General features: G+C 42.8%; 1 protein-coding gene across 1 annotated transcript; it reads right to left on the minus strand.

Moving 5' to 3' along the window:
* Positions 1-1601: 1601 nt before the first annotated feature.
* Positions 1602-6409, minus strand: LOC143612186 (phytochrome B-like). The gene is made up of 4 exons (XM_077086227.1): positions 4411-6409; positions 3334-4141; positions 1947-2243; positions 1602-1797 (listed from the first exon to the last, which is right to left on the minus strand). The coding sequence occupies exons 1-4, from the start codon at positions 6386-6388 to the stop codon at positions 1602-1604; spliced, it is 3279 nt and encodes a 1092-aa protein (XP_076942342.1). The 5' UTR covers positions 6389-6409.
* Positions 6410-27130: the final 20721 nt, after the last annotated feature.

The raw sequence follows: 27130 nt of genomic DNA on the forward strand, positions 1-27130 counted from the left end.
TGAATGGTCTACTCATCACTTTGTTAAGCAATAATTATACATATTTTATGTCATGTCCTAACTTTAGCCCAATAGTCCAATACCAAATACTAATTGATGCCCACCTGTCAATACCAAGTCTAGAGAGATTCATTTAGCCCGTGGCTTGACGCTAGCTCCAAAAAAACTCATTTAAATTTTGTTTGTTTACAACCCGAGCCAGCTTGGCTCGGATCGTGCACCAACGAGCCGAGTAGAGGTTCACAAATCGGGTTTTTTAAATACCCGGGTTCGGGTATGAGCGGGTATTGGAAAATCGGGTATTGGCAATACCCGGGTCGGGTTCGGGTCTGGGTATTGTCTCTAAAACCCATACCCTATGTATTGGGTTCTAGTCGGGTATAGAACCGGGTATTCTAAACCGGGTATTTGAATACCCTATTTTCAAGTATTGAAAAAACCCTATTTTCGGGTTTTTTCGGGGTTTTTTCCGTGTATTTTTCGGGTATAGATTGGATTTTTTTAAAGGGAGATGCACTTTTTAGGGGTTTTTATCGGATATTTACAGGTATTTTTCGGGTATAGATCGGGTATTTGAAAAACCCGATGTCGGGTATTTGAAAACCCGATGTCGGGTATTAGAAAAACCCGGTTCTGGGTATGGAACCGGTTCCGGTTTTCGGGTATTACCGGGTACGAATTGGTCCAGTTCGGGTACGGGTTTTGGTAGTGAAATGCATACCCTATATCCGTACCCTACGGGTAGGGTCGAATACGGGTTCGGGTATTAAAACCCGGGTATAAAGAAAACCGGTTCCGGTTTTTTTTTTCGGGTTCGGTTCCGAGTTCGGGTTTTTTTGTGCATCTCTAGAGCCGAGCACAACCTTGAGCTGCCATGACTCAGCCCAACTCCGTTCATGTAAAGCCCAAGAATATATTATATTATAGGCTCAACCAAATTATTTAGATAGTGACAAATTATCACCTTTAAGAGTTTGCTATGAGATTAGAGGTGTATAAAACCGGCTTTAAACCCAAACCGAACCGGTTTATAAATCCCATTGGTTTGGTCAACGGCTGGTCAAAACCGGTTTGACTCAAACCGGTTGGTTTATAAACAAGTTTAGAAGCAAGATAGGCCGGCCTGGTCACGTCGGTTCGGTCTGGTTTATAAACCGGTTTTAAACCGAATTTAACTGGTTTTCCTCAACCGATTCGGTTTTAGAACCGGTTTGGTAGATCTTAAGGAAAACCAATCCTGAAACTGACGATTTGGGAACTGGTTTGGATGAAACTGGTTTTAAACCCAAACCGGTTCGGTTCGGTTTACCTAAAACTGGTCCCAAACCGGTTTTTCTGCACACCTCTATATGAGATAATGCATATGGATAAAGTACACAAATGACAAAACTACAACTTCAAGAAAGACAAATTTATGCGAACTAGATAGATACTATAAACCAAACATAACCGGCATGTTTAGTACATACAAATTAGTACAAAAACCATGTAGCCACAAAAACCGCTTCAAAGATACTTCCGCTTGACAAACCCATGTCACAAAACGGTCCAAAATCTCAAAAACGTGACTTCCGCGGATAATATTTCACTATTTTGTTTAATCAATCAGGTGGAAGTTGAAGAACGATTAAGAAATAACATCTATCTGATTCTCTAATGTATTGGACGTCGCCATTCATAAGTTTTACAATCTTTCGACACATTCGGAGCCTTAAACCGTCTTCGGTTGACGATTGACTGCTATTAAACATGTCTTGAACCAGCTCTGGTGGAAGCCCTTCACCAGGAGCCGTGATCCTTCACAATGCACATCAAATAAACCAACTTTTTCAAAACAATAAAAAAAATCATAGCTTAAAAGATAAAACCACTTAAAATCTTTGTTTTACAAAACAAATAAAAGTTACTCATGTTTTATAAGAAGAATAAAAGGGTAGAAAGCGTACCTAAAGGCAATATGAACAACATTTTTTCCATCAGAAGAACCCTGCCTGGTGAGTGGGCGAACTTGAATTTCCACCCAACCACCAGACAGCGGTGAATGACGCACCACATTCAGTAAAAAGTTGATCAACACCTGTTGAACCCGAGATTGATCGCTATAAACGATCAACCCTTTGATTTCCTTGGGGATATCCCAAATCAGTTTCAGACCTCTATCTTGCAACTCTAACATCACTTGGCTAACCACCGCATCAATCACACTCCCGAGTACAAACTCATGCTTCACAATCTCTGACAACCTATATAACCAACAAAACAAAAACAAAAACAAAATGTTACCAACTTTATAATAATAATAATAATAATAATAATAATAATAATAATAAGGGTTAGGTTCAAATAAGAAGTTTGATTTTTTTAAGAAGACAAGGAAGAAGGGTATTTTAGTCTTAATACTTTAATATCAAAACCCACTTACTTTAATCTTAAAACCCACTTAAATTAATTTCAAAAACCCACTAACATAAAATCCACTTACTTTTTCACTCATCTCCTACAACCACCACCACTCCACCGCCCACCACCAACACAACCGTCACCCACCGCCACCGCCTCGCCAGAAAAGTCTATGAAAATTTCGCAGGAAAATTTCACCGGAAAACAATCCTCGAGAAATTTTGCCAGAAAATTCATCGAAAAGTCGCCGAAAAAAAGTCATCGGAAAACGGCCGCCGAAAAAAACACAATGGAAAACACTACGAAAAACACAATGGAAAAAAACACTATGAAAAAAAAACACAATAATAAAAACACAATTGTATGGCACAATGTAAAAAACACAATGGAAAAAAACACTATGAGAAAAAAAACACAATAATAAATACAATTGTATAACACAATTTTGTAAAACACAATTTTTGGTAAAACACAATACGTAAAAAAACCCACTAATTTTTTTTAATTTTTATATAACAATATGGTACTCATATAAAAGATAAAAAGACACTCATTATTATGGCGAATTTGTTTTTCAATAAAAACGTCGTAAAAAAAGTTATGGACGTTTTAAAATAATGGGGGAATTTGGCATATGCTTTGCATGTGGAGAGAGAAAGTCAACAAATGTGTTATTCCCTTTATGCCCTTCCCCTTATTTTCACACATGGTATCCACCTAAACTAATCTCAACCCTCCATGTTTAAAATCAACGGACAAGATTACTTCTTATCTTTCCTACAAAAACTAACTTCCTATTATAACCTAACCCATAATAATAATAATAATAATAATAATAGCAGCAGCAACAACATTAATAACAGTAACACTAATAATAATAATAATAATAATAATAATAATAATAAAACAACCATATTATGCAACAACACTCACCCTTCTTGTATGCTTTCTTTATCAAAATCCTTAATGATCTTAAACATTTGTTTCTCACAAGCTACAAATGTTTCAAGCAGCTTGTTTTGATCCTCGGTTAAACCCGATGCTTCTAGAAGCGAATTCGCAAACCGAATCCCATTCAACGGGTTCTTAATTTGGTGACAGATGTAAGCAAGTTCCTTCATTCTCTTGTAGGATTTCTTCTCTTGTTGCATTTGTACATTAACAAGTTGCTGCAACTCGGGTGTCGCGAGTTGTAAAAAACAAAAGGCCCCGATAACAACTCCCGCCATGTTAAGCCTTTTGTTAGCGGTTAAAAGAACTTGAACGGGTTGATCGTCTTTGTCAAAGAACGAAAACGGGTATCTGTCGGTATCTTGGCCCGCGATTGCGTTATGCAAAAGTATCATAAACTTTGTTAAAGAATCCGGGCCTTTTAACCGACAAAAGCTTCCGAATATCTCGCCAACTAACGTTTTCCCTATGACGTCGGCCCGGGCCCACCCGGTGAGTCGTTCCATGGCCGTGTTCCACTCGGAGCAACACGTGTTTTCATCGGATGCGAAGACTGGAGGGATTAACGGGCTCGGGTTTTGCACAATGGCTTTGTAATCTCCTTGGATTTGGATGAACTTGTCCATGACAAGTCTTTGGCCCGTTACGTCTTGGCCCACGAAGCAAACACCGACTATGTTGTCGGTGTAGTCTTTGCTTGAACACGCATTGACGATCACGAAAACCGCGGTTTCTTCGGTTGATGAACCGAAGGTTTTTAATTTGATCTCCACGTTTTGATCTTCTTGACCTGCGATAGTTCAGAAAAGGGCCGTCAGTTGTTAGTACGGGCTGAAACGGGCCAGGATTAGGGGTGTGAAAATCTGACACGACATCAGCTTAATACCAAATTTAGGGGTTTGAGTTTAGCATAAATGAGTACGGGTAGAAACCGCGACTTATTTAGCTAAATGGGCCGGGCTCAAGTCAAGATAGTGGGTTTACGGGTTGACCTGTTTACTTATGAATGAATCAATTTGACCAGGCTGGACAGTAAAACAAATCATTACAAATACGCACCTCTTAACGCGCGATACAAAAGCTTAGCAACGGTCTCTTCCGCCTCTTTAAACACAAGATCCCGAACCAACGACTTCCCCATCGCGTCCTCAACCGACAAACCGGTCAACTCTGCAACTTTTGCATTCCACCCATTTATCCTCCCCTCAACATCAACAGCCAGTATCGGTGCAGTTGCGGTCTCAATTAACCGAACCATTTCCCGAGCCACCGAGCTAAGCTCATCCACACTCTCTACCACTTGCTCAACTCGCGCACTCACAACCGCTTTCGAGTTACTTTCATCCACACTTTTATAAGCATCCCTTAATATTAACTGCAAAGAATGAATTGCATCCATTTCACCATTTTCCCATGGCAAACTTCTACTCTTAACCACTTCCAAAAACGCGTTAAACGAAGACCGCGGGTTCATTCGTTGCCCGTCGTCTTTATCTTTCGGGTGATGTTTAGCCCCACCCCATTTGATCTCCTTTGCAGTGTTTGATCTAAACCAAAATAATATTATTTTTGAAGTTATATAAGCCACTGCCATCCCACAAACCGAGTCCCCTAGACCCGTGGCTCCCGGGTAACCCGCATTGCTTAAACTATCCGTGCTTAGCCCGGTTGAGTCATGATGGCGCGCAGTTAGCCACTCGATGATACTTATTATTTGAGGCTCGGTTGGGGCCACGCCTAACGGGTGGTACTTTCCTTTGTTATATAGCGCGGCCCCGTCACATTTAACCAGATCAATGATGCTTGGTCGTTGGGCCACGATGCCCGTTAACGAGTCGTGAAGAAGCATATCGCATAACAACGTTTGCGTCTTTAGTATATGTTTTTCAGACATTTGGGCCGCTAATTGCAGCTCCATGTGTAGTTGTAACCCGAATGCTTGCATCAAGAACTCGCACGCATAACGTAACGGGAACGGGATGTAACGGGCCGAGGTGTGGTGGCAAACCACTAACCCCCATAGTCCCATCGAAGCCCGTTGGCCCGTGTGTTCGTCATCGGGCCCGTTTATAATAACCGCCATGGCTAATGAAGCTATTGAGCCCATATTAGCCATGTATTGCGCGTGGCACCCGTGTGGGGCCCGCAGGGTTGAGCCCACTAAGCTCAACGGTTGCGTTAGCCCGTCGTCTTGGATCACGTGAACATTACTCGCGTGACAATCAACTATCATTCGAACCCGGTTTTGTCTAAACAAAAACCTTGAAGCCTGAGGGATATCAGTTGCGGGATAATGGAACCCGACATACGGGTCCAAATCGGCCCGTTTACTTTCTGCCACAACTTCACCGTGCTCGTCTTCGTGAAACTTATACACCATAACCCGATCATAACCCGTGAGCTCACGAACGTTTCGAACAACCGTATCACATAACATATTAATATCCCCACCGGGTAACGCTTGTAAACTCGAAATGGCCCGAACCGCAAGCTTTTGACTTTGAACCGCACCCGCAATTGACAAAGCCGGGTCTTCGGCCCGGGCGGGCTCCAAATCGATCACAATCCCAACATCAATCCGATGCAAAATCGCGTAAAACGGTCTCCCCGTATTCTTCGAGTGAACCCAAACCGGGTTCAAAAGCGTAATCTCTCGGGCCCGAAAGGCCCGTTCGAGCAAAACCGAGCTCGAAAGGGTAAACAAAGTTTTCACATCGGTCCCGAGCATCAAGGGTTCTTTTCTCTCGATGTTCGGGACGGAGTGCGGGGCGAAACCCAACCGCTCACGCGCGTTTTCGCTAAACGCAATGACTTTAAACGTGGAGTCATCGATTGCGATCATGCAACCGAAGGGTTGTGTGTGACCACCTCGTTGTATTTTGGATAAATATTCGGTTATTTGGTGTTCGGGTATGGATGAATGTGACGTCGTTTTGAGTGATTGTGAGTAATCAAACGACTTACCTGAGTCGCCCAATTGTTCATACGCAGCGTGTAGTCTTGCATCAACTGTAAACTGTGCAGTGGCTTTGCTCATATGGGGATGAAGCTTTGAGTTTGGGTTGCTTCCAGAAGCCATTTTATTGAATAATTTGCAGAAAGATTGAAGCTTTTTTGGGTATTAAGTTCCAAGAATCAAAACCCAGATGGGGATTTGGGTTTTGTGAATACCCATGATGGATTTTGGTGATTTTAATGGTGGTTTTGGGTTAATTTGTGGAGTGTGAAGTGTGTTGTGTGTGTGGTTTTGAATGTTACCTTTTTCCAAGAACTGAAAGTGGGAGAATTTTGACAAATGTATTAAGTGTTTTATGCGTGGGGTACAAGTGTTTTGTCTTTACTTTTTGTATTTAACAAGAGTGTGTATCTGGGTTGACTGTTCTTTTCAGTGTTATCTGATATCTCACTGATAAAATGATAAAAGTAAAAAACATCTTGTTTATTTTCTTACTGTTTTTTCCCTTTGGTTTAAAATATATTTGTAATTTAAAAAATATAGCATAGAACTTCATGAATAAAACAAGAGGAGTTTTAGGGATACCATCCCATTTTTGCTAAAAAAAAAAAACTATCAATACGTCCCGTATAGGGGCTATACGGGGCGTATAGGTCCCTTATAAGCCCTGTATGGTCCTATACGAGATGTATAGGACCCCGTATAACCCTCCATATAGCCCTATAAGAAGCGTATTGGGGGGTGTTTGGGTGTCTCTAGTAGGACCCTAAAACAAATGTTAACTATTAATTGTTAAAGAAATTTAAAATAATATAAAAAAGGATTGATTAATTAAGTGATGATAAGAAACTTGACTATATGGTAATGAATCGCTTCATGTCGATAAAGCAGGTTGAACGTCAAATCCCGAAAATGATTTTTGACTTTTATAATAATGGGGTTTTTTGATCTTTATGGGCGGTACGATAGTGAATTTCTGATTCTTATTTAATACGTGCCTTGAGTTTAAATCTTACTTTTACTAAATTTATACTATAAACTCTTGAAAGTCATATGTTACGCAAGCTGTGATTTATCTAATCCTGTTGGGTAGCAAGTATTGACGATATATATCATAAGTTTACCAGTAACGAGTGCTCATGATTAAAGAATAAAAAAAGACAATATTTGAATGTTTACACAAAATGAAAATATTACTACCCATAATGTCCATGAACAGTTGCTCCTGGAGTGGCCAAATAAGGCTTAGCTGATCGTATTACCACAGAGTCAACTTGAATAATTAGAACTTGACCTGATTTTAAATGCGGTCCGAGTAACTAGGACCAATTTAGTCACGTTTTCATGTTCCAATTGAACATCTCAAAGCCTCGCCAGAAGACGTTCCACAAAAGCATTATTTCTCTTGTTCCTTGAGCAATTGAGGAAGCGAAGCGGGCGGGACCACCTACCACTAGTCTTCGGCCGGAGGGGTTTATTGCGCAAAAACGCCGGGACGCAGGCTCCCGAAGAGGGAAGCCCAACGAATGTCAGATGCAAAGCCCCGAAGATTTGAAGTGGTCTATAATTTACTGAGTACTCGGTATAACTCACGCATTCGTTTACAAACCAGTGCAGATGAAGTAACACGAATATCCCCAAGGGCTCACTAATTTCTATTATTTAAAGAATACATAATCATATACTAGACAAAAACTGTATTGCACTATCAAAATATGTTTTGACAATTCTTAGGAGAAACGATATTGGCAGGTAAAAAGATCAGATAATCAATCAAGTGGGGCCCACGAATGTACCCTGTGGTAGGGCTATATTGAGTTGTCTTTGTTATCTTTGGGATCACAATATCACATTCAGGCCACGTGAAGTTTGTACCCTAATTGACCCATGTGTCTCTACCATCAATTTGTTGGACCAAAAGAGCATGCCACGTGGGCAAATGAACCCACTGAATTGGTGGGTGAAAGCACGTGCTATGGGCCCCACGCACCTGAGGGATGACACGTGACATTGCTACCTCTACCAATCAGCTTCTAGGCCGTCTGTAACGCGGTGGGTCGAACAAGTGAATCACTATCCTCATGGGTTATATACTTTATATATATATACACACACTTTAGTTTCTTTAATTTGTGACAAATCTTAATATATATTTTGTAGGGTTTTAAAAAAAATTCTCCTAGGTTTTGATTCGGCTCAGGGGTGCAAACGAGCCGAGCTAAGTCGAGCTCGACTAGGCTCGAGCTTGACTCGTTTAACTTACACAGAGCTCGAACTCTATTTTCAAAGCTCGAGCTCGGCTCGTGAGTAGATTTTCAAGCTCGAGCTCGGCTTGGCTTGGCTCGTTTACTATATATCAACTATTTTTTTATTTAATTATAATTATTCATACATATTTTTCTGTTATAATTTTATGTATATAATAATATATATTATTGAGTTATTTTTATTTATTTTTTCATAACATTATATATATTAATTAATAATTAGTATATATATATTTTAAAAAATTATATAAATGACAGGCTCGCGAGCCGGCTCGAGCTCGATAAGTGAAGCCCAGTCTCGGGCTCGTTTATTAAACGAGCTTACTTTTAGGCTCGAGCTTGGGCTCGGGCTCGATTAAGCTCGGCTTGATCGAGCTTTTTAACGAGCCGATCTCAAATAGCTCGCGAGTAGCTCGGCTCATTTGCACCCCTAAATTTCAGGTAAGAACTCTTTACATAAGATTCAACTAGAGACTGATGTAATATTCTTTGAACTCCTTCCACCACTTGTGAACTCAAATCTCCTAGCAAATTTAATGCATCAAAGCTTTATCTTTTGATGTATGATAACAGGTGTTGAAAACGTACTTGATGCTAGACTGTCGCTATCTAGTAAAAAACAAGTAAATCAGTGTCCTAATCACCTTAAGCTAGCCAGGGTAAGTAGGGTATCGTATCCACAAGAAGTATGTGGTTAGTGTAAAGTGTAAACGATTCCTAACATTATCAAGTAGTTCAAATAAAGTGCTGATCACACCAGCAAACAGTTAATATTTTTATAATAAGCAAACAAGCAATCATGTATTCAATTGATTAACAAAGACAAATCACACCCGGGAATCCAAGTACATAACCTAATAGCAAACTCATGCAACTTAACAGATAAACTATCCTGTGTCAACTAAAGACTGACTAACCGGTTAAACCTTAGGCATCCACGCTCGCTAACACACGGCACTGATTATCAAACGGTCCCTGCCAGTGTGACTCAACTAAGGGCAAACGTATGCTTTCTTGCAATTAACAGGTCAAAACAATCCTACAAGCAATTATCATAGCAACTGGCACACTAATCGTTCTGATCGAAATATACCTAAACTGACGTTGTGCACAATCATACTAGACATTAATACTCATAGATTAACATCAAAGATAGTTACAATCAATTCGTTTTTAATACATGAGAAAAACTGAAAGATACGATACTCTACATCCCGGGCATGACTCGAAGGAACTAGCCGCGCATCGGCATCTCTCGGGCTTCGGTTATGATGTTATGGAACATATATGAGGCCTTGAGATGATTGGAAGTGATGGTGTCTCTTCTTTCTGCTCTGAAAATCGCATGGAAGGTGAAGAATGGCGTCTAGGGTCGTCCCAATGTGATATAAAACAAAACCCTAACTTTCACGATTTTGGGGACCATCGCGTAGCGCGATGGTCTCCTCCCCAGGTCCATCGCGCTACGCGATGGACCAGAAGTCAACGCCTGATCAATAATTCCAGGGCATTGCGTAGCGCGATGCCCCACCTTCAACACCCATCGCGCTACGCGATGGGTCTCTTCAGTCAGCAAGCCCATTTTAATGTCTTGGTTTGCGTGCTGGACATCCCGGGTCTTCATTCCATGCTCGTACAAGTCCAAATTAAACGCGTTAAGTACCTGTGACCTGAAACACAATAAACATGTATGAAGTACCATAGTTCCTAAACTAAACGATTAAAACGACTAAATTAGCAAACTAAAATATGTACAAATAGATTGAACATCACATCCTCACACTTATCTTTTGCTTGCCGTCAAGAAAAAGTCTAAAGTAAACATTAACCGCCATCATAGGTCAACCAATTATCACCATTAATACTAGTAAGGTTTAAGGTCATACCCAGTTTCCCAGACTGACACTTTCTAGATTGACAACCCACAAGTAAAGTTAATGTTACAATAAAACTATAGAATCGCCCTGACAAGTGTACTTTGTTTTCAGTTAGGGCATACATGTTCACACCCCTCACACTATCAACACTCCACTCGGTTTAATATCTGGACTGACAAAAGATGTGCTAGTATATGTCTCAGCCCTCAAAATACATAATATGAGTTACAACTTAATATGCTTGCAGGTCAGTCTTATCTCCACCCACTAACCACCGGTTGCATAAAGACTCGGACTAAGGTTTTGCTGAGGCTTAGGTTCGGGTGCGGATTAGGCTTATTTAGTGACTCAGGTGGATGAAACCCAGTTAAACAAACCAATATACAGACTCACGAATACAAACGAACTAATTACACAATCAACCGCTATTTACATACTCAACTGCTAATAACAACTGGAATACTGAACTGATAACTTCTTTTTGTCTTTTTGCTGATTTTTTAATTTTTTTTAGACTAATAATAACTAAAATGACTGATAATTACAACTCAGAAGTTGACAACTTTACAACTCGTCTGACTAAGTACAACTCGATATATATACATCTCGATAATGAACTGGATTTCATCACACGGGTAAAAATAAAGTAAAGGCCAAGACTGAAATAGTGTGTAATGTTCAGTTTAACAAACGAAAAAGGAATATGGTCCAAACGAGCTCCTAGGGGATAATGTCGGGTAAGGAATTTATTTAGTGAGGAAAATATGTACGGAATGGGTTTTCTAAAGTCTTAATCTCCATGCAGGTGGTGATATTAAGATCTTGAAAAGCATGTGACAAGCAAGTTCTAATTCTGTAAAACATATCGGTTTCCCTCAATAAATGACAAGACATGTTTTATATCTATTATATAATATGTGTATTAAGTATAGGGGCTAATCTCACAATATGTCTGGAAATATGGGCTGCCGATATGAAACATGTATACCCGTCCCCTTAACTCGTTATCCCGGCCTAAACGATTCCATTTCCTAACTTCTCATTTTAAAAACATTTGTCGGGAAAACTATTGAGAAGCTGAAAAACCAACAATGACCAAAAACCTCTAACTTGGCATTAATAGCAATAAGTGACAGTTAATAACTTAAGTTTCTGAATACCGTTCGAGGTACTATCGGGCTAAAAATTTTCAATTTTCCCCAATCCTCACACTTGAGGTTGACATTGTTCTCAATGTTAAAATAATAATAAAACAATTAATAATCATTTAGGGGACGGGGTTGAACTGACAGTTTGACCACTTAAAAACTCGGGGAACAAACGTGATGAACTAAAATAAATTATACAATTACAATTCTAACAACTAAAATAAAAAGAATACAACTAACAAAATAGTATATGAAACCGAAATCACCTGATAATAATGACAATGCAATGCTAACTCGGCCCACAACTCTCAATACACTTGTGACACACGTCTCCACCACTGACCAATACTGTCTAACCAAATCTACACAAATCTCGAGACATGTATGAGCAACCACTCACAAGTATAAGACTTAGGTCTTTCGAGAGTTAAAATTATTATATTATAAAAGTCATTACCAAGCCAAATTAGTCAGTTTAATAAAAAATTTTGTTAATTAATAAAAAAAATAATAATAAACCTAACTCACTTTCATAGGAATCATGGCTGCATTTAGCGTATGCAACAAGCCCTTTAAACCCCCTGGTAGCCCGGGTGGACGAGTGAGGTCTCGTGAGGGTTTATAGTGAACACACCCACACAGTTCCAAAGCAACACAAACATATAAACAAATATATACATATATACAAATCAAACACAGCAGATAAACATCACAAGATATATACAACTGTTACCCAACCGGTTACCCATACAAGTTTCCCAAATATAATATAATATAATATAATACAGACCATATGAATAAAAACAAAATAAATGGAAAACAACCAAAAACGGCAACCGGCGTCTGCTGATCTAATCTCCTCCCGCTGGGTCAGGCTGATCAACTGCCTGACCCGACCCAGATGCCTCCGCCTGATCTCTAGCCTGCTGATGTATTTGTAAAGATGATGGGATCGATACCTGTAGATGAGAGAATAAAATGCGGAAATAGTCGTCCTGACGGGCCATGTGGGCTCGCATCTCTGTCTGCAAAGCCAACTACTGCTGATGAAGTGTATCCAATGTGACTGGCTGCTGCGGCTGCTGTGGCTGGCAGAGTGAGTGATGCTGCTGGGTCTCATGATGTGGGGAACATAGACGGGCTGTCGGTGAGTCGGGATACCCATCTGAAGCGCGACAGCCGCGTCTGTCCCCGGAGGTGGTGGTGCCTGAGGACCTGTCGGACCAGAACGAGCATGGGTGGATCATGAAGCTCACAGTACCCGGCCCTTCGGGCGTCCTCCAAATCGTATGGGGTCGTAGCAGGCCCTCGGGAAAATCAATCGGGTAACGGTCGAATACCCCGAGGCGCTCTGCAATACGAGTGATATATGGCCCTATAGCCAACTGGGCTGACCGGCCCTGACAACTACGGCTCCGGGAGAACGACGCTAGAAGCAGCGTCGCTATATTGGCCTCCCGGCCCGTGATCATCGATAGCAAAGCAAACAGATCAATGTTGCTACTTATCGTGGCCCGACTGACGGCCCACGATAGAGCAAGCAACAACGCGGTGAAGAAATCGGTGAACGGGGGGTCCCGAATGGACGACTCGACAACGGTGCTCGGGTGGGCCCCGTCCGCTATCGTGGCCCAGAACTGGCCCAACTGGGCCTCGGTCAGCCAAAACTCCCGATCGGTCTATGATCGGAGAGTATAACCCCGGAAGCTCGTAAGGAACGCCGGGGTCAGCACCTCCTCAGCGGTGTAATAGCCGGTGGCTACGGCGAACTGGGGCACAAACATCTCAAATGTCTGCCGGCCCAAGGCAAACGACAACGCAAAGGGCACAGAGAAATCGGTGGGTGTGTGCCTGAAAGTGGAAAAGAACTCACGTGTGAGCTAGACGTACTGTGCCGAGTCACAAGTGAAGACCTGGACCCACCGATCACTCAACATAGCCTGGACGGCCGCCTCCTGATCTACTGAACGAAGTAGTCCCCAATCGATCGTTTGATGTCGGAGCAGCTGCATTGCCATGAAGCGGCGATACGAAGTCTGCTCCTCCGACAAAGGAGCGAATCGTAGAATGATATGAGGGATCAGGCGGCCGTCCCCCACGATCGACTCCCGATCCGTATCGGGAGTGATCGGGATCTCGTCCCCGTCGTACCTGATAACCCGCGGTGGACGTACCACTGGCTGCGGGGGCTCTGGAGCACCTCTCGGACGGGCTACGGGACCACGTCGTCCCGCGCCGGCTGGTCTCTGTCTCTTGCGCCCGGCGGCACCTGATGAAGGTCCTGGAATGTCTGACATACTGCATGATACAAATAGCATATCAATAAAAGACACGAAAAACGAGAAAAAAATTCGGGGTATCCTATACACATCCAACTAAACCCAGGTATCTCCGCCCGAATGGAGATTGAGTACGGGCGGAAAACCTAAACACGATTAACGCTCAAAAATTCCGAACACGACACGACACGACACACGACTCGACTCGAACAAAACTGACTCGAACGACACGAAAACAGACACACAGACTACTGTCTCGAAAAACGTGCAACAACGAAAACATAAATCGGGCTCATAGAATCAAACGGATCGGGCTTCGAAATTCATTTATATTATTATAATATTATTAAATTAAATTATTATATTATATTAAGATATTATTAAATGTATAGATTAATTAAAATTATATATAAATTATTACAATATTAAATTTAATGATTATATTATTAGTAATAAAATGTTATAAAATTATTAATATTATAATAATAAATTAAAATATTATTAGTAGTATTATTAGTAATAGTTAAAATTTGTTAAAGTATGTATTATTATAATATTAAATTACATTAAAATATTATAAAATACTATTAATATTATTAGTATTAGATAAAATATTAAAATATTATTATATGATATTATATATATTAGATAATAAGATTAAGTTATATACTTTTTATATAAAAATAATATTATAATATTAAAATATATTAAAATAATATTAAAATTAAAAAAAATTGTATTATTCATTAATTATTTTAGTTGTATTATTATTATTATTATTAAATTTTCGAATGACAAAACCCGACCCGACACCTCATTTAAATATAACCTGAGACAACACCAATCCTGCCAAAATCATCTTACCAAAACCCGACAACAAAAATCCAATACACCCCTTTAGCCCTTCGTCTCGACCAATTCACGCTTAACACTTATGAAATCAACTCGAACCACAAATGCTAATAATATAAACATAAACACGGTTCAAAAATGACTCACCCCGACTGAACTAACCCGACACCATATAAAACATGACAACCTAAACAATCAATCCTGAAAATCAAACTAACCTCGATGTTGGAAACAATGAAATAACCGCGCGGTGGTGATAAGTGGTGGCGGTGGGAGACTGTGGTCGGCGGTAGTAGATGGTGGTTGTGGAGTGGTAGAAGAGGGAATGACGGCTGTGATGGATGAAGATGATGATGACGGTGGTTGCCGATGGTGGTGAATGATGGTAGTAGTGGCGGTGGTCGGCGGATGGTGATAATGATGAACGGTGAAGCCAGTGGTGAGATAAGTGGACAGTGGAGTGGCAGTAGCGGTGGTGATGTGAGACGGTGGTCGGCGGATGGTGGCCGGTGAGAGAGTGTGAAGACGGAGAGGCGGTGGTGACGGAAATATATATATATATATATATATAATATTAAATAAAAAAAATTCGGATTATCCACGACCCATCGCGTAGCGCGATGGGTCAGGCAAGCATGGGTCGCGCTACGCGACCCAAATATAATCAGATTAGGGTTTGTACACCATCGCGTAGCGCGGTGGTGTATGGTCTGGCGTCATCGCGCTACGCGATGACGTCAGACATCAGGATTGCCCCAGCCACCATCGCGTAGCGCGATGGTGAGCTGCCCAGGGCCATTGCGCTACTCGAGAGTCCCCAGTAAACAGAAAGTTTTTACCGATTTGGGGACGGGCCTTTCCGACCCAGTCACTTTTCGACATCCCGACATCACCCTGAACACGTTTCCGAAGTCGAAATTTGCAATGCGTACCTGGATTGACGTGAAATTGACCAAATGCTTACCGAACCTCCTTGATGCACACTTCACCAAAAACTTCCCCATACTTGGGATTTGCTGCACATAACTCGAGACAAATGTCAAACAACGACTCAACAAAAAGAAACTAAAATGAAATATACTTACAAACCTCGGGTTGCCTCCCGGTCAGCGCTGAATTGCGTGTCTAAAGCTCGACAATGCCTCGAATGCTTCAAGAAGTTTCATAAATCGATGAAGTCAACATAGAACTCACCGATTTCTTTTCCCTTTCCTTACTGTTGGTTTCTCTCCATCTTTCATCTTAACGCCTTTCTCATGCTAATCTTTCTTCTCACTGCTACCTTTCAGCTCGTTCCTGTCAGTTACAAAACACCCCTCTCTTGTATGATTTGTGCACGATGGTACACACTTATCAACAAGAGGGTTAGTAGTATTTTCGAACAATAATAACCGCTTAACACGGTTCCCACACTTAATGCCCAAAAATCCCTCAGCATAATCAATTACCGCATGTGCTGTAGCAAGGAACGGTCTGCCCAGTATGACTTCAGATTGTTTAATATTACCCTTAGCATAGTCAAGTACAAGGAAGTCAATTGGGTAGCAAAAATCGTCCACTTGAACCATTACATTAGTGACCATGCCCCGGGGGTGTGTATGAATTTGGTTCGCCAACACCACGGTGGTGTTTACACTCTCTAACTGGCCAAACTCATACTGATCATATAAACTACCGGGCATGACACTAACACATGCTCCAAGATCTAGAAGTGCCCGATCAGTTTTAAAATCTCCAATTTGAATTGATAAAAATGGCACTCCCGGGTCTTGGAGTTTACTTGAGGTGGTATTATTCTCCACCTCCTCATCTCCCGTGTTGGTCAATTTAGTGTTTAGACATTTTTCACAAGTGCAGTTTTCACAAAAAGTTAATTCATTTGTTTTTAATTTTACTTCATTTTGGAAAACCATTTCATTTTGATCAACACCTTCATTCTCATCACTAGCATCATTCACCACCGCCTCAACAAACTGCGGTGGCGACTCAACTTCAACATAGGTAATTTCAAAATGAGGTACAAGACTTATCGCGTTAATGTGCACACTATTACCTTTCTTCGAGCTTGAGCTGGCATGTTGCGGGTTTACTGTGGTATCGCTCGGTAGCTGACCTGCGTTCTTCTGAAATCTCGCCACATCTGCTACGAGCTGACCAATCTGCTTTAACATCGCTTCTGCTGACTTGTCTCTCAACTCGAACTGTCTCTGCGTTTCCATCTGATTATCAGTCACGAGCTTCAACAACGCATCTAAATTTGAATGTATTGACTCATCTGAAGTTCCCGAACTGCACTTCTGCTGGTCCTGATTCTGATTACCTGACGAACTGTTACCCCAGTAACCATCTCTGTTATATCCTCGACTGTTATACTGACTGTTCGAACCACCCTGTCGGTAGCTGTTCTGCTGTCGGTTCTGACCGGACCCCTGAAAGTTCGGGTTCGACTGGTTCGACGCGTTCCCGTATTTGAAGTTCGGGTGATTCTTTAGGCCCGGGTGATAAGTGTTCGAATTGAATCCTTGGCCCTTGGACTCCCCGTACGCGTAACTGACTTCCTCCTCATCGGTATACTCGTCATCATCAACCCCGGGGTAATCTTCAACCTTATGCCCCAACTCACCACAATCTGAACAAACCGATAATTTCACCCCGACTTTACCAACCTCCTTCTTTTTTCCTTTCCGATAACCCGCGAGTTCCCGTTCTAACTCGGCAATTCTGTCTGATTCGCTCGAGGCTGATTTAACTGTTCAGGTGACCCTGACTTTTCGTCTTCGTTCAGCTGCTGCTTCTGACTTGGAATCCTCACACATAAACTCAAGGAAATCCAAATCATCCTCTTCTGGTTGGTTCAACAACATCCCATTACATGATGATTTCAGATACTTTCTGTCCTCGTAAGTCAACCCGTCAACGAAACATTTCACTAACTCCCACAATTCAATCTGGTGGTGCAGGCATTTCCTGATCATCTCCTTATAACGAATAAATGCCTCATGAAATAACTCACCCGGTGACTTTTCAAAATGTCGAATCTCCATCCGGGCTTCGTTAGTCTTTGACTGCGAATAATACTCGTTAAGAAAAACCTGCTGCATCTCGGCCCATGTCTCAATACTATGCATCGGTAGTGAGTTGAACCAGTGTTTTGCTTTGTGTTTTAATGAAAACTGGAACAACCGCAACTCATCCTGATCATAAGTACCATCACCAATAGACCCGCAAATAGCTGAAAAATTTGACAAGTGTGAATACAGGTCTTCTGATCCCAGTCCATGAATGGACGGGACTTAAATGTCGGCTGTCCCTGAACACGCACCTGTGGGAAAATCGGTGATGCACCATCTGAAATAGCCAGTCTGAACCGACTGTTAACACCCTGAACAGGAGGCCTGTAATTCCATTGTCTGGACCTCGGTTCCTCAAAACCTCCCCGATTGACCTGAATCGACTGTCTCTGTTCCTCCCGATATCTTCCTATGCCACCTCGATCAAGATTCCTGTTCCTCCACCTGTTACCTCTCACCCTAACTGGTTCCTCAACCTCATCAATCTCTTCAACACGCAAACCCTCATTTTCATTTCTCGGCCCAAATTCCTCCTCATTTCCCTCTTCTTCGTCTTCAGTATGAATATTGACATGGTCAAAGTCTTGAATAATCGGCTGTCGGTGACGAGGGGTATTGTTCGGGGCTGATGGCCCGGGTCTGTCATGGTTTCAGTTTCGGTTTCTAGAGTGTCGGGCTGAATTTGGTTGTTGATTGGTGTGTATTGGTGGTGGTAGGTCATTATTTGGTGGGTTTTGATTATTCGGTGGGTTTGGTTCGGGTTGGAAAACATTAATTTCGGGTGGTGAGTCTTGGTTTTGATTTTGGTTCTGGTTCTGACCTTCCATATCTGGCTGTCTGATCTGAGCTCGGTTCTGCCGAGCTAAACGTTCGATTTCTGGCTCGTAAATCAGTGGAGACCGTCTCCCTGAATGGCGGGTGTGCATAAACCTGCTACCTGCACAAATAACACACCCCGCGTAAAATGGGAAAATAAAACTAAACTAAAATTTAAAACAAAAACTAAATTAAACTAAGAAATCAATTAACACACAACACTAAGCACATAACTCCCCGGCAACGGTGCCATTTTGATGCTAGACTGTCGCTATTTAATAAAAAACAAGTAAATCAGTGTCCTAATCACCTTAAGCTAGTCAGGGTAAGTAGGGTATCGTATCCACGAGGAGTATGTGGTCAGTGTAAAGTGTAAACGATTCCTAACATTATGAAGTTGTTCAAATAAAGTGCTGATCACACTAGAAAACAGTTAATATTTTTATAATAAGCAAACAAGCAATCACGTATTCAATCGATTAACAAAGACAAATCACACCCGGGAATCCAAGTACATAACCTAACAGCAAACTCATGCAACTTAACAAATAAACTATCCTCTGTCAACTAAAGACTGACTAACCGGTTAAACCTTAGGCATCCACGCTCGCTAACACACGACACTGGTTATCAAACGGTCCCTGCCAATGTGACTCAACTAAGGGCAAACATATTCTTTCTTGCAATTAACAGGTCAAAACAATCCTACAAGCAATTATCATAGCAACTGGCACACTAATCGTTCTGATCGAAATAAACCTAAACTGACGTTGTGCACAATCATACTAGACATCAATACTCATAGATTAACATCAAAGATAGTTACAATCAATTCGTTCTCAATACATGAGAAAACTGAAAGATACAATACTCTACATCCCGGGCATGACTCGAAGGAACTAGCCGCGCATCGGCATCTCTCGGGCTTCGGTTATGATGTTATGGAACATATATAAGGCCTTGAGATGATTGGAAGTGATGGTGGCTCTTCTTTCTGCTCTGAAAATCGCCTGGAAGGTGAAGAATGGCATCTAGGGTCGTCCCAATGTGATATAAAACAAAACCCTAACTTTCACGATTTTGGGGACCATCGCGTAGCGCGATGGTCTCCTCCCCAGGTCCATCGCGCTACGCGATGGACCAGAAGTCAACGCCTGATCAATAATTCCAGGGCATTGCGTAGCGCGATGCCCCACCTTCAACACCCATCGCGCTACGCGATGGGTCTCTTCAGTCAGCAAGCCCATTTTAATGTCTTGGTTTGCGTGTTGGACATCCCGGGTCTTCATTCCATGCTCGTACAGGTCCAAATTAAGCGCGTTAAGTACATGTGACCTGAAACACAATAAACATGTATGAAGTACCATAGTTCCTAAACAAAACTATTAAAACGACTAAATTAGCAAACTAAAATATGTACAGATAGACCGAACATCAGTACTCCATCTCTGTATACATCATTAGCTTTCTTATTGAAGGATAAGATGCCAACGTTCACTTAAATTAAAGAATGATAGCTTTAAATGCACGCAAAAAGCAGGGTCGTACATGTAAAACGATGGCCCTGAAAATACGAACTTAATAACTCATATATAATTTAGATAATAATTAACAATAATCAAAACAAGAGTATTTAGGCAAAATGATATAATTAAAATGCTTAAACGGAAGTGAAGTTTTTCTAGCATTTTTGGAAGCAAGACCCTCGATAGACTCTTTGTATTCCATGGTCTCTAACATCTTGTTCGATACCAACAACATTTCCTTCTCAATGGCAATAATTGTCAATCCGCTAAGTCTTTCCTGAAGCACTATCGGCCAATCCATTAAGTCTTTAACGGGTATTAGAGTACCGGGTACTTATCATTCAATGGGGCTTGCTTAATCAAACTCAAAGTCCGACTATCTTTATAAATGAACCAAAAAAATAATTTTTAATAGTTTATATATAAAATCAATTTTTTTTAGAAACTTTGCGCCCAATGGGAAACCAGGCCTTCTACGGCCACCCTCTTCGGCCTCCCCATGGCCTGGCCTAGGCCTAATGCATAATTACATAATTAATGTACATTAAATATTCAATAAACTAGGTCCAAAACACATGATTGTAACATTGCAACAAGTTAAATTTGCTAAAAGCTTTAATGTGAAGCCAGAGAAAAGGTGATAATAGATAAATGATAAAACTAGAAGCACAAACATTAAGTTCACATTAAATAAAATGTGTTTATTAAAAAATAGCTAAACGTTATACAATATATGAAGTGATGTTTAAGAAGATTTTGAAATATAAGAAACTACTAGGTTCCAACTTCTATATGAATCGAGAATCATGCCATTTAAATCTCGTATATTTCAAGTTATGACTTTTCCAAGAATCAAGAATGATACGTAATAATGGTGCACTTCGGGTGATAAGTTCAAGTTACAAAATTTCCAAGGTCCAAGGATGTTAGAAAATTCATTTGCACATTTGCAATTGCAAGTTTCGAGCCAAAATTCTATAGGTTCATCCTAAATGAATAAAATTGTTTGGCTTGTTTGGACATGCTTAACTCATCAGTATCATACTTGTTCAACTGGTTTGATACAATGAGACGACATTTAAAATACGGGATAAACGTACAACTTTAAGTCAGAGTGTAATCAGAAGTATCGTATAAGATAAGCACCATCATTAAAATAACCAAATCATTTTATTTATTATATTTAACTAAAGAAACTAATTAACGGATTAATTAATACACGGTGATTAATAAAAGGTGCTTATAAACTTTTTTTTCATTTGTGTACATTAAGATTCTAAACCCAAGCATCTTTATTAAAACTTAAACACACACCAAACCACTTCAATTTCACCTCCAAATTCCAACCAACACGCTCCAAATTCCAACCAACACGCCCTAGTCAAAACATCTTTGTTAAAACTAAGTGTAAAAGCGAACTATACTTCGAGCTTGACTGTCATATGATAGACTTGGGTATTAAGCCAACACTTGACTAGCGACATTGCTTGCACGGTCTTTATGCTAGGTGAAGAAACACTAGGTGAACCCTGGACAGATTATAGATAATCTGGGGGTTAAGTAATGTTTCCCACGGGGATGAGGTCCAGCAGAGAAGGTTGTTCTTCTGGAGACCTGCAAAACAGACACCGTAAGCTCGTCACTGAGAAGGGGGGGGGGGTTCCTCCTTGTGACCACCCTCCGGCGTGAGAATCAGACTAGATTGCTCTGAATATAAGTGTATATTAAGAGATTGCTAGATAAGATTGAGATCAGATGCCCTTACCATTCCAAGGTGTTGGAGTATTTATAGCCGAAGGTAGGTTTCCTAGAAGGTACTGCCGGCTGAATAGTATTCCTGTTCCACCAACAGTGGACTACGCACAGGCCATGCTGGTTGGTGGGTAGGCTACGGCCAACAGTAAAGGTCGGCTGTATACTGTTCCTTTACTGCCGGCTACGCACTGTTCCACCAACTGTAGGCTGCGCACGTCCCCTCGTAAGGGTTGGTGAGTAGGCAACGGCTAATAGTGACAAACAGTACTAGAGGGTGCTCCTCCTCGTATTGTTGTCGGTGAGCTGTCACCCTGTGATTGGTTCATGGGCTGCTCTGGTCAATTTGTCTGTTCCGCCCATACCTTAGTAGGTATAGTACGAAAGACCTTCCAGAAGCATACGGACTGGCTCACTTGGGCGGGAGTATTCCCGCCTTGCTCATTCCTTCATGTGACTACTGAAGTAGCTAATGCCTTGTGCGTATAGCCTTGCTGTTAGTGCGGGTAGCCTTCCCTGATGGCTTGTATCCGCAGCTGCGGGAACAGGCGGGGTACTTCACCATTGGGAGGCTTTCCCTGCGGGTACAGCTGGCGTACTGCGCGTAAGGTTCTTTGAGCATGGTGGGTCCTGCTGGAGCAGTTGGTCATTGCGCAGACGTCCCTGTTCAAGGTGAGTCTTGCGGGTCCAACTGGGCTCTGCTGGGACCTACCTCTTCAAGTCCCCCCAGTCCAATGTTCTTCTCATGAATTATTAATAAGTGAGGTGAACTTTTGGACTTAGCTAGGGGTTTTGAAAAGGGTTTAGTTTTTAGGTTTTCCGTGGTGATTCTTCCCGCGGTTTTCCTGATGTCACGCAGAAATTCCCGACTTTTCTGCTTGATCTTTGGGTATGAAGCGGGTAGGTTTGTAACCTCCTCGCACGTCAGGAGCGTTGAGTCCCATTTGTGCGGATTCTCCATGGGGTCTTGGTAGTTTTCAACATAGTGATCAATTATGCTAAAACCACCAATTCCATCTTGGAGTTTCAAACAATATAGTTCTCGACGTTCCCGTCATGCGGGGATGTTATTCCCGTTTCCGCAAGCATGGCCCAGAAGATCCTTCTTGGTTTAAATTCCCTGCAGAGTGCTAAGTATGTGAAGGGTTTTGCCTTGACACTGTACCCGCACTTGTCTTACGGTTACTTTATTTCCAAGGTATTCCTGGCGTCAATTCCCTGCGGGTGCTAAGTATGTGAAGGGTTTTGCCTTGACACTGTATCCGCACCCGTCTTATGGTTACTTGGTTGCCAAGGTAAGGGGTATTTTCCCGCTTACTTTTGAATCTTTTTGAATTTTGAATTTCGAAATTCGAAGAGTTGGTGGAAAGATAGGAACAGTCCAAACATCTGAAACGTCGTGCGACGGTTTCTTCTGACTGTGTCAGGACTTGCAGGAAGTTATGGTGACGTGACAGTACATGGTCATTCCAGACGCTTTTTCAGGCGCGTGGGCGCGATTTTTCGGGCGCGTGGCCGCTAAATTATTGGTATGCGTCCTGTCAACAGCTGTTGCCAGCTTGCTTTTTGCCACGTGTCATAGTTTCATTGCACCTTCGTTTTCTCTCTCTTCCGTATTAAATGCATCGCATTAATTGCGATTAGTATATAAAGGGGGAGAGGGTTCTTTGTAATCCACACTTTCACTCTTCTCTTCATCTTTTAAGCGATTTCCGGCGAATACTCATCCTTTTCAGGCAAGCATTCTCCCGAAATCATTTTCTTCTTCTTTTACAAGATGTCTCGTGATATCGATTCTACAGCTGATGACAAGAGTACTGCTGGTGAGTGCCAGTGTGCTCTGCCTGGCGATCTATATCGGTACGTCGTCAGGAAGTTCATGCTCGAGTCTCTCGAGCCTGAGTTTCCTGAGCCCCACCAGACGGTATACGATGCCCCCAGAGGCAAGATCGGGGTTTATGCTGCATTCTTTGTCTATGGGAATCTTAGGTTCCCATTGACAAAGTTTGTTTATCGTGTCCTTGAGAGGCACGGTGTTCATTTGACCGAGTTGCACCCCATGGCGATCGCCAAGATTCGCCACTTTGAGTGGGTGTGCCGGATACTGGGCGTTGAGCCCTATGTTGACCGCCTGATGACCTTCTACATTTGGAGGTGCATCCAGGGGTGGTACACGTTGACAACCCGGATTAAGGGTTTAAAGATTTGTGCGACCGAGCGCAGTCTTCGCGCGTGGAAGAGGGAGTTTTTCTTCATATCCGCTCGCGCCATCCCCATTGCCATGAAATTCAAGAACGGGCAAGCACTTCCCAGCCTTCACGCCTCCAGCTACCAGGAGGCGGAATGGTTTGCGAAGATATCTCGGGTCCAATCTCCGGTTTACCGGTTTGCGGAGTCCGGGATGGTGATGCTGGGGATGAGCCGAGTGTGGAAGGCTGCCGATGCGCAAAAGATCCCAATCGTCCTCGAATACGGTTCGAACTCTGTTCCTTACGGTATGATTTGTCTCTTATTGTTGATTCTGAATTGCTTCTAACTTTTTTCCTGTTTATTTCAGAGGGGAACGACCTGCAGTCGCTCCTTAATCCGCGGGAGGCTGACGGTCCCGCCCGGATGGGTACTCGCGCTCTAGACGAGAACGAGTTGCCCATCCTAGAACAAACGGCGGATCGGTTCGTGGAGGTCTATCCGCTAGGCCATGAGATCCTTAGTGCCCGTCGGCCAGGTAAGGCGTTATTCGACCCTCGACCCCTCAATGTTGAAACCTCTGCTGGAATTCCTTTAATCGTATGTTCTGATGAGGAATCCGCAGATGGTCCTCCGTTGGTGCGGAAGAAGAAGGCTGCCGGCGGGAAGGGGAAAGAGAAGGCCTCCACTGCCGATCCAGCGCCTCGGTCTGATTCGGAGACCGAGAGCGAAGAGGTGGCGGGGAATCCCGGTGGTGATAAGACCACCGCTCCGGAGGTTGCGACTGTCACCTCCGGAGAGCCAAAGAAGACGACGGTGACCGGCGCAAAGAGGCCGGCTCCATCGGGTCCGTCCCCGCCTCTCCGTACCTTTAGGCTCAAGAAAACCCGTAAGTACAACTTTCCTTTAGCTTTTATCTTCATAGCTTAATCTTTTAACACTTTCCTTCTTTACGCAGGCGTGGATGTTGACGCATTCCAGGGTGAAGCACCGAGTAGTACCTCTCCGCCAATGACGGTAGGCTTGGTCAGCCTACCTGAGGCGTTGACCCAGGCGCATGCGCCTGCTTCCGCTGGTTCAGTTGCTCACTCCTTTGAGCCGACTGTTCCAGCCGAGATGACGTCACTGCCGGCTGTGAGTGCGATTTTTACAGCATCCTTCACCGAGCCGGCGGTTACTATTGCTGCGGATTCCGCGGCGGCGACCACGGCGGCTGCTACCATGCCCCCGACATCGGCAACGACGGCCGGTCCATCAGGTACGCATGGGGCTTCTCGCCAATCTTTGCCACCTTCCCATCTGCCTGACCTCTTGGATGGATTTCCTTTGGGTTCAGGTGATGGGTTCGGCGGGTATCGGCCTGTTATTGACCCTACAGGTGCGTAGGGTTCTTCTGGCCCATTTTATATATATATATTTTATCATCTTTTCCTAACTGCTTTGTGTTTTTTGCAGTGTCGGATTCCAATGAAGTGTATGTTCCACGATGGAACATTCGCCGAGGAACAACCCTTCGCACCCCTGTGGAGTGCGTGGAATGGGCTCGTCACGCTGCTCCCAGTGGTGCGTTGGGGGAAGCCATGGCTAGCTACCAGGAGGGTAGGCTAACCAATGAGCTTCGGGTTCTCCTGGCCCGGATGCAACCGCGCGTCGGGCTGCTTTGTCGTGAAAACGACAAGTTAAAAGCAGCTCGCCTCAAGGAAGTATCTCAGGCGCGGGCTGTCCGGGAGGAGAACCAAAAACTTGCCGCAGTGGCTGCGGAGAAGGAGAAGGCCTTCAAGGCCCTCGAGGTTGAAGTTCAGGCTCGACTCGAGGCCCGTTCCAAGGCTGCCCAAGCTGTTAATAAACAACTTCGGCTGGCTAAGGAAACTGCGAGGAACGCAACCGAGAGGGCCACCAAGGCTGAAGCTGTTGCTGAGCCTCTGCGCGTGGAGAATGAAGAACTTAAAGCCAAATTAGAGGCTCTCCAGCAGGCTCATGATGCCTTGGCGATGGAAGACGCCAAAAAGCTCCAGGAGATCTTGGACCAGAGGGGGGTGCTTGACCATACTGAGCGGAAGCTAAAGGGCGTCGAAGAGGCTGCGGCTAAAGAAGTGTTGCTTGCCAACCTTAACAAGAGTGAAGCCGAACGCGCCCGTAACGAAGCTCAAGCTGCCCTCCAAGAAGCTCTGGTTGCCAAGGAATGGCTTCTTCGAGAAGCGTTGTCTCAGGTAAGCTTTCATGCCTTTACGCTTTCCTTTGTAAATAGAAAGGGTGTTGACACTTGTATATTTTCTTTTGTAGGTTGTGCATCGGGTCTTCTCAGAGACATCTTACGACGATGCTATGAGCGCAGCCCTCAACGCTTCTCACGAGGATGGGGAACGGGCCGGCTTCCTGCTTGGTCTAGGGTTCGTTGAGAAAGGCGTCCCGCCTTCCAACTTCCCTTTGTATAATGTGGATACTGAAGCTATTTACGACCAAGCAGTGAACCAGTATGTTGCCTTTCCGCATCCGGTGGTGGAGAAGGTGAATGAAGTTGCTGCTGCTGATGATGGGCTAGCTATCCTTAAGGCTTTCCTTGAACTGCCACGCTCTACTGACGGCGCTGGTCCAAGTGGAAGTGGCCCTGAAGCCTGATCCTGAAGATCCCTTCCCGCTGCTAGGATAGATATAGTTTGTATAGATTTACTTTCTTGTAGGCGGGTAGTTACCCGGCCATTCTTGTAACGAATATTTATGAAATATAAATCTTTGTGCGGCTAAGACCGCTTCTTTCATTGGATTCCTTGCTTTATAAACGTTATATGACTTGCATACTTTAGTTTAAATTAGCAATTTTCCAAGTGTTTTAGAATAAGTTAACCTTTGAACGTGGTAGATAATAGGTTGAAGTTTTGCTTCCTTGTTCGTGATTGTGCGGGTAAGACCGTCACTTGCACTTACAAGGATGGCTAAACTTTACTTACATCTGACCTGCGTGTAGGTTTTCCTTATCCTTTTTTAGGATAACCTTTGAACGTGGTAGATGATAGGTTGAAGTTTTGCTTCCTTGTTCGTGATTGTGCG

The sequence above is a fragment of the Bidens hawaiensis genome, unplaced genomic scaffold (genome assembly GCF_021521415.1).
Source record: "Bidens hawaiensis isolate Kalapana, Puna unplaced genomic scaffold, B.hawaiensis_p1.1 tig00033872_1, whole genome shotgun sequence".
NCBI classification, from domain to species: Eukaryota; Viridiplantae; Streptophyta; class Magnoliopsida; order Asterales; family Asteraceae; genus Bidens; species Bidens hawaiensis.

What these genes read in the sequence shown, in the direction of transcription:
- LOC143612186 (XM_077086227.1), bottom strand. Translation starts at nt 6,388, where the DNA reads ATGAGCAAAGCCACTGCACAGTTTACAGTTGATGCAAGACTACACGCT. An exon ending in TTTGTATCGCGCGTTAAGAG is followed by an intron (nt 4,142 to 4,410) that starts GTGCGTATTTGT and finishes GAACTATCGCAG; the next exon opens with GTCAAGAAGATCAAAACGTG. An exon ending in GTTGTTCATATTGCCTTTAG is followed by an intron (nt 1,798 to 1,946) that starts GTACGCTTTCTA and finishes TGCATTGTGAAG; the next exon opens with GATCACGGCTCCTGGTGAAG.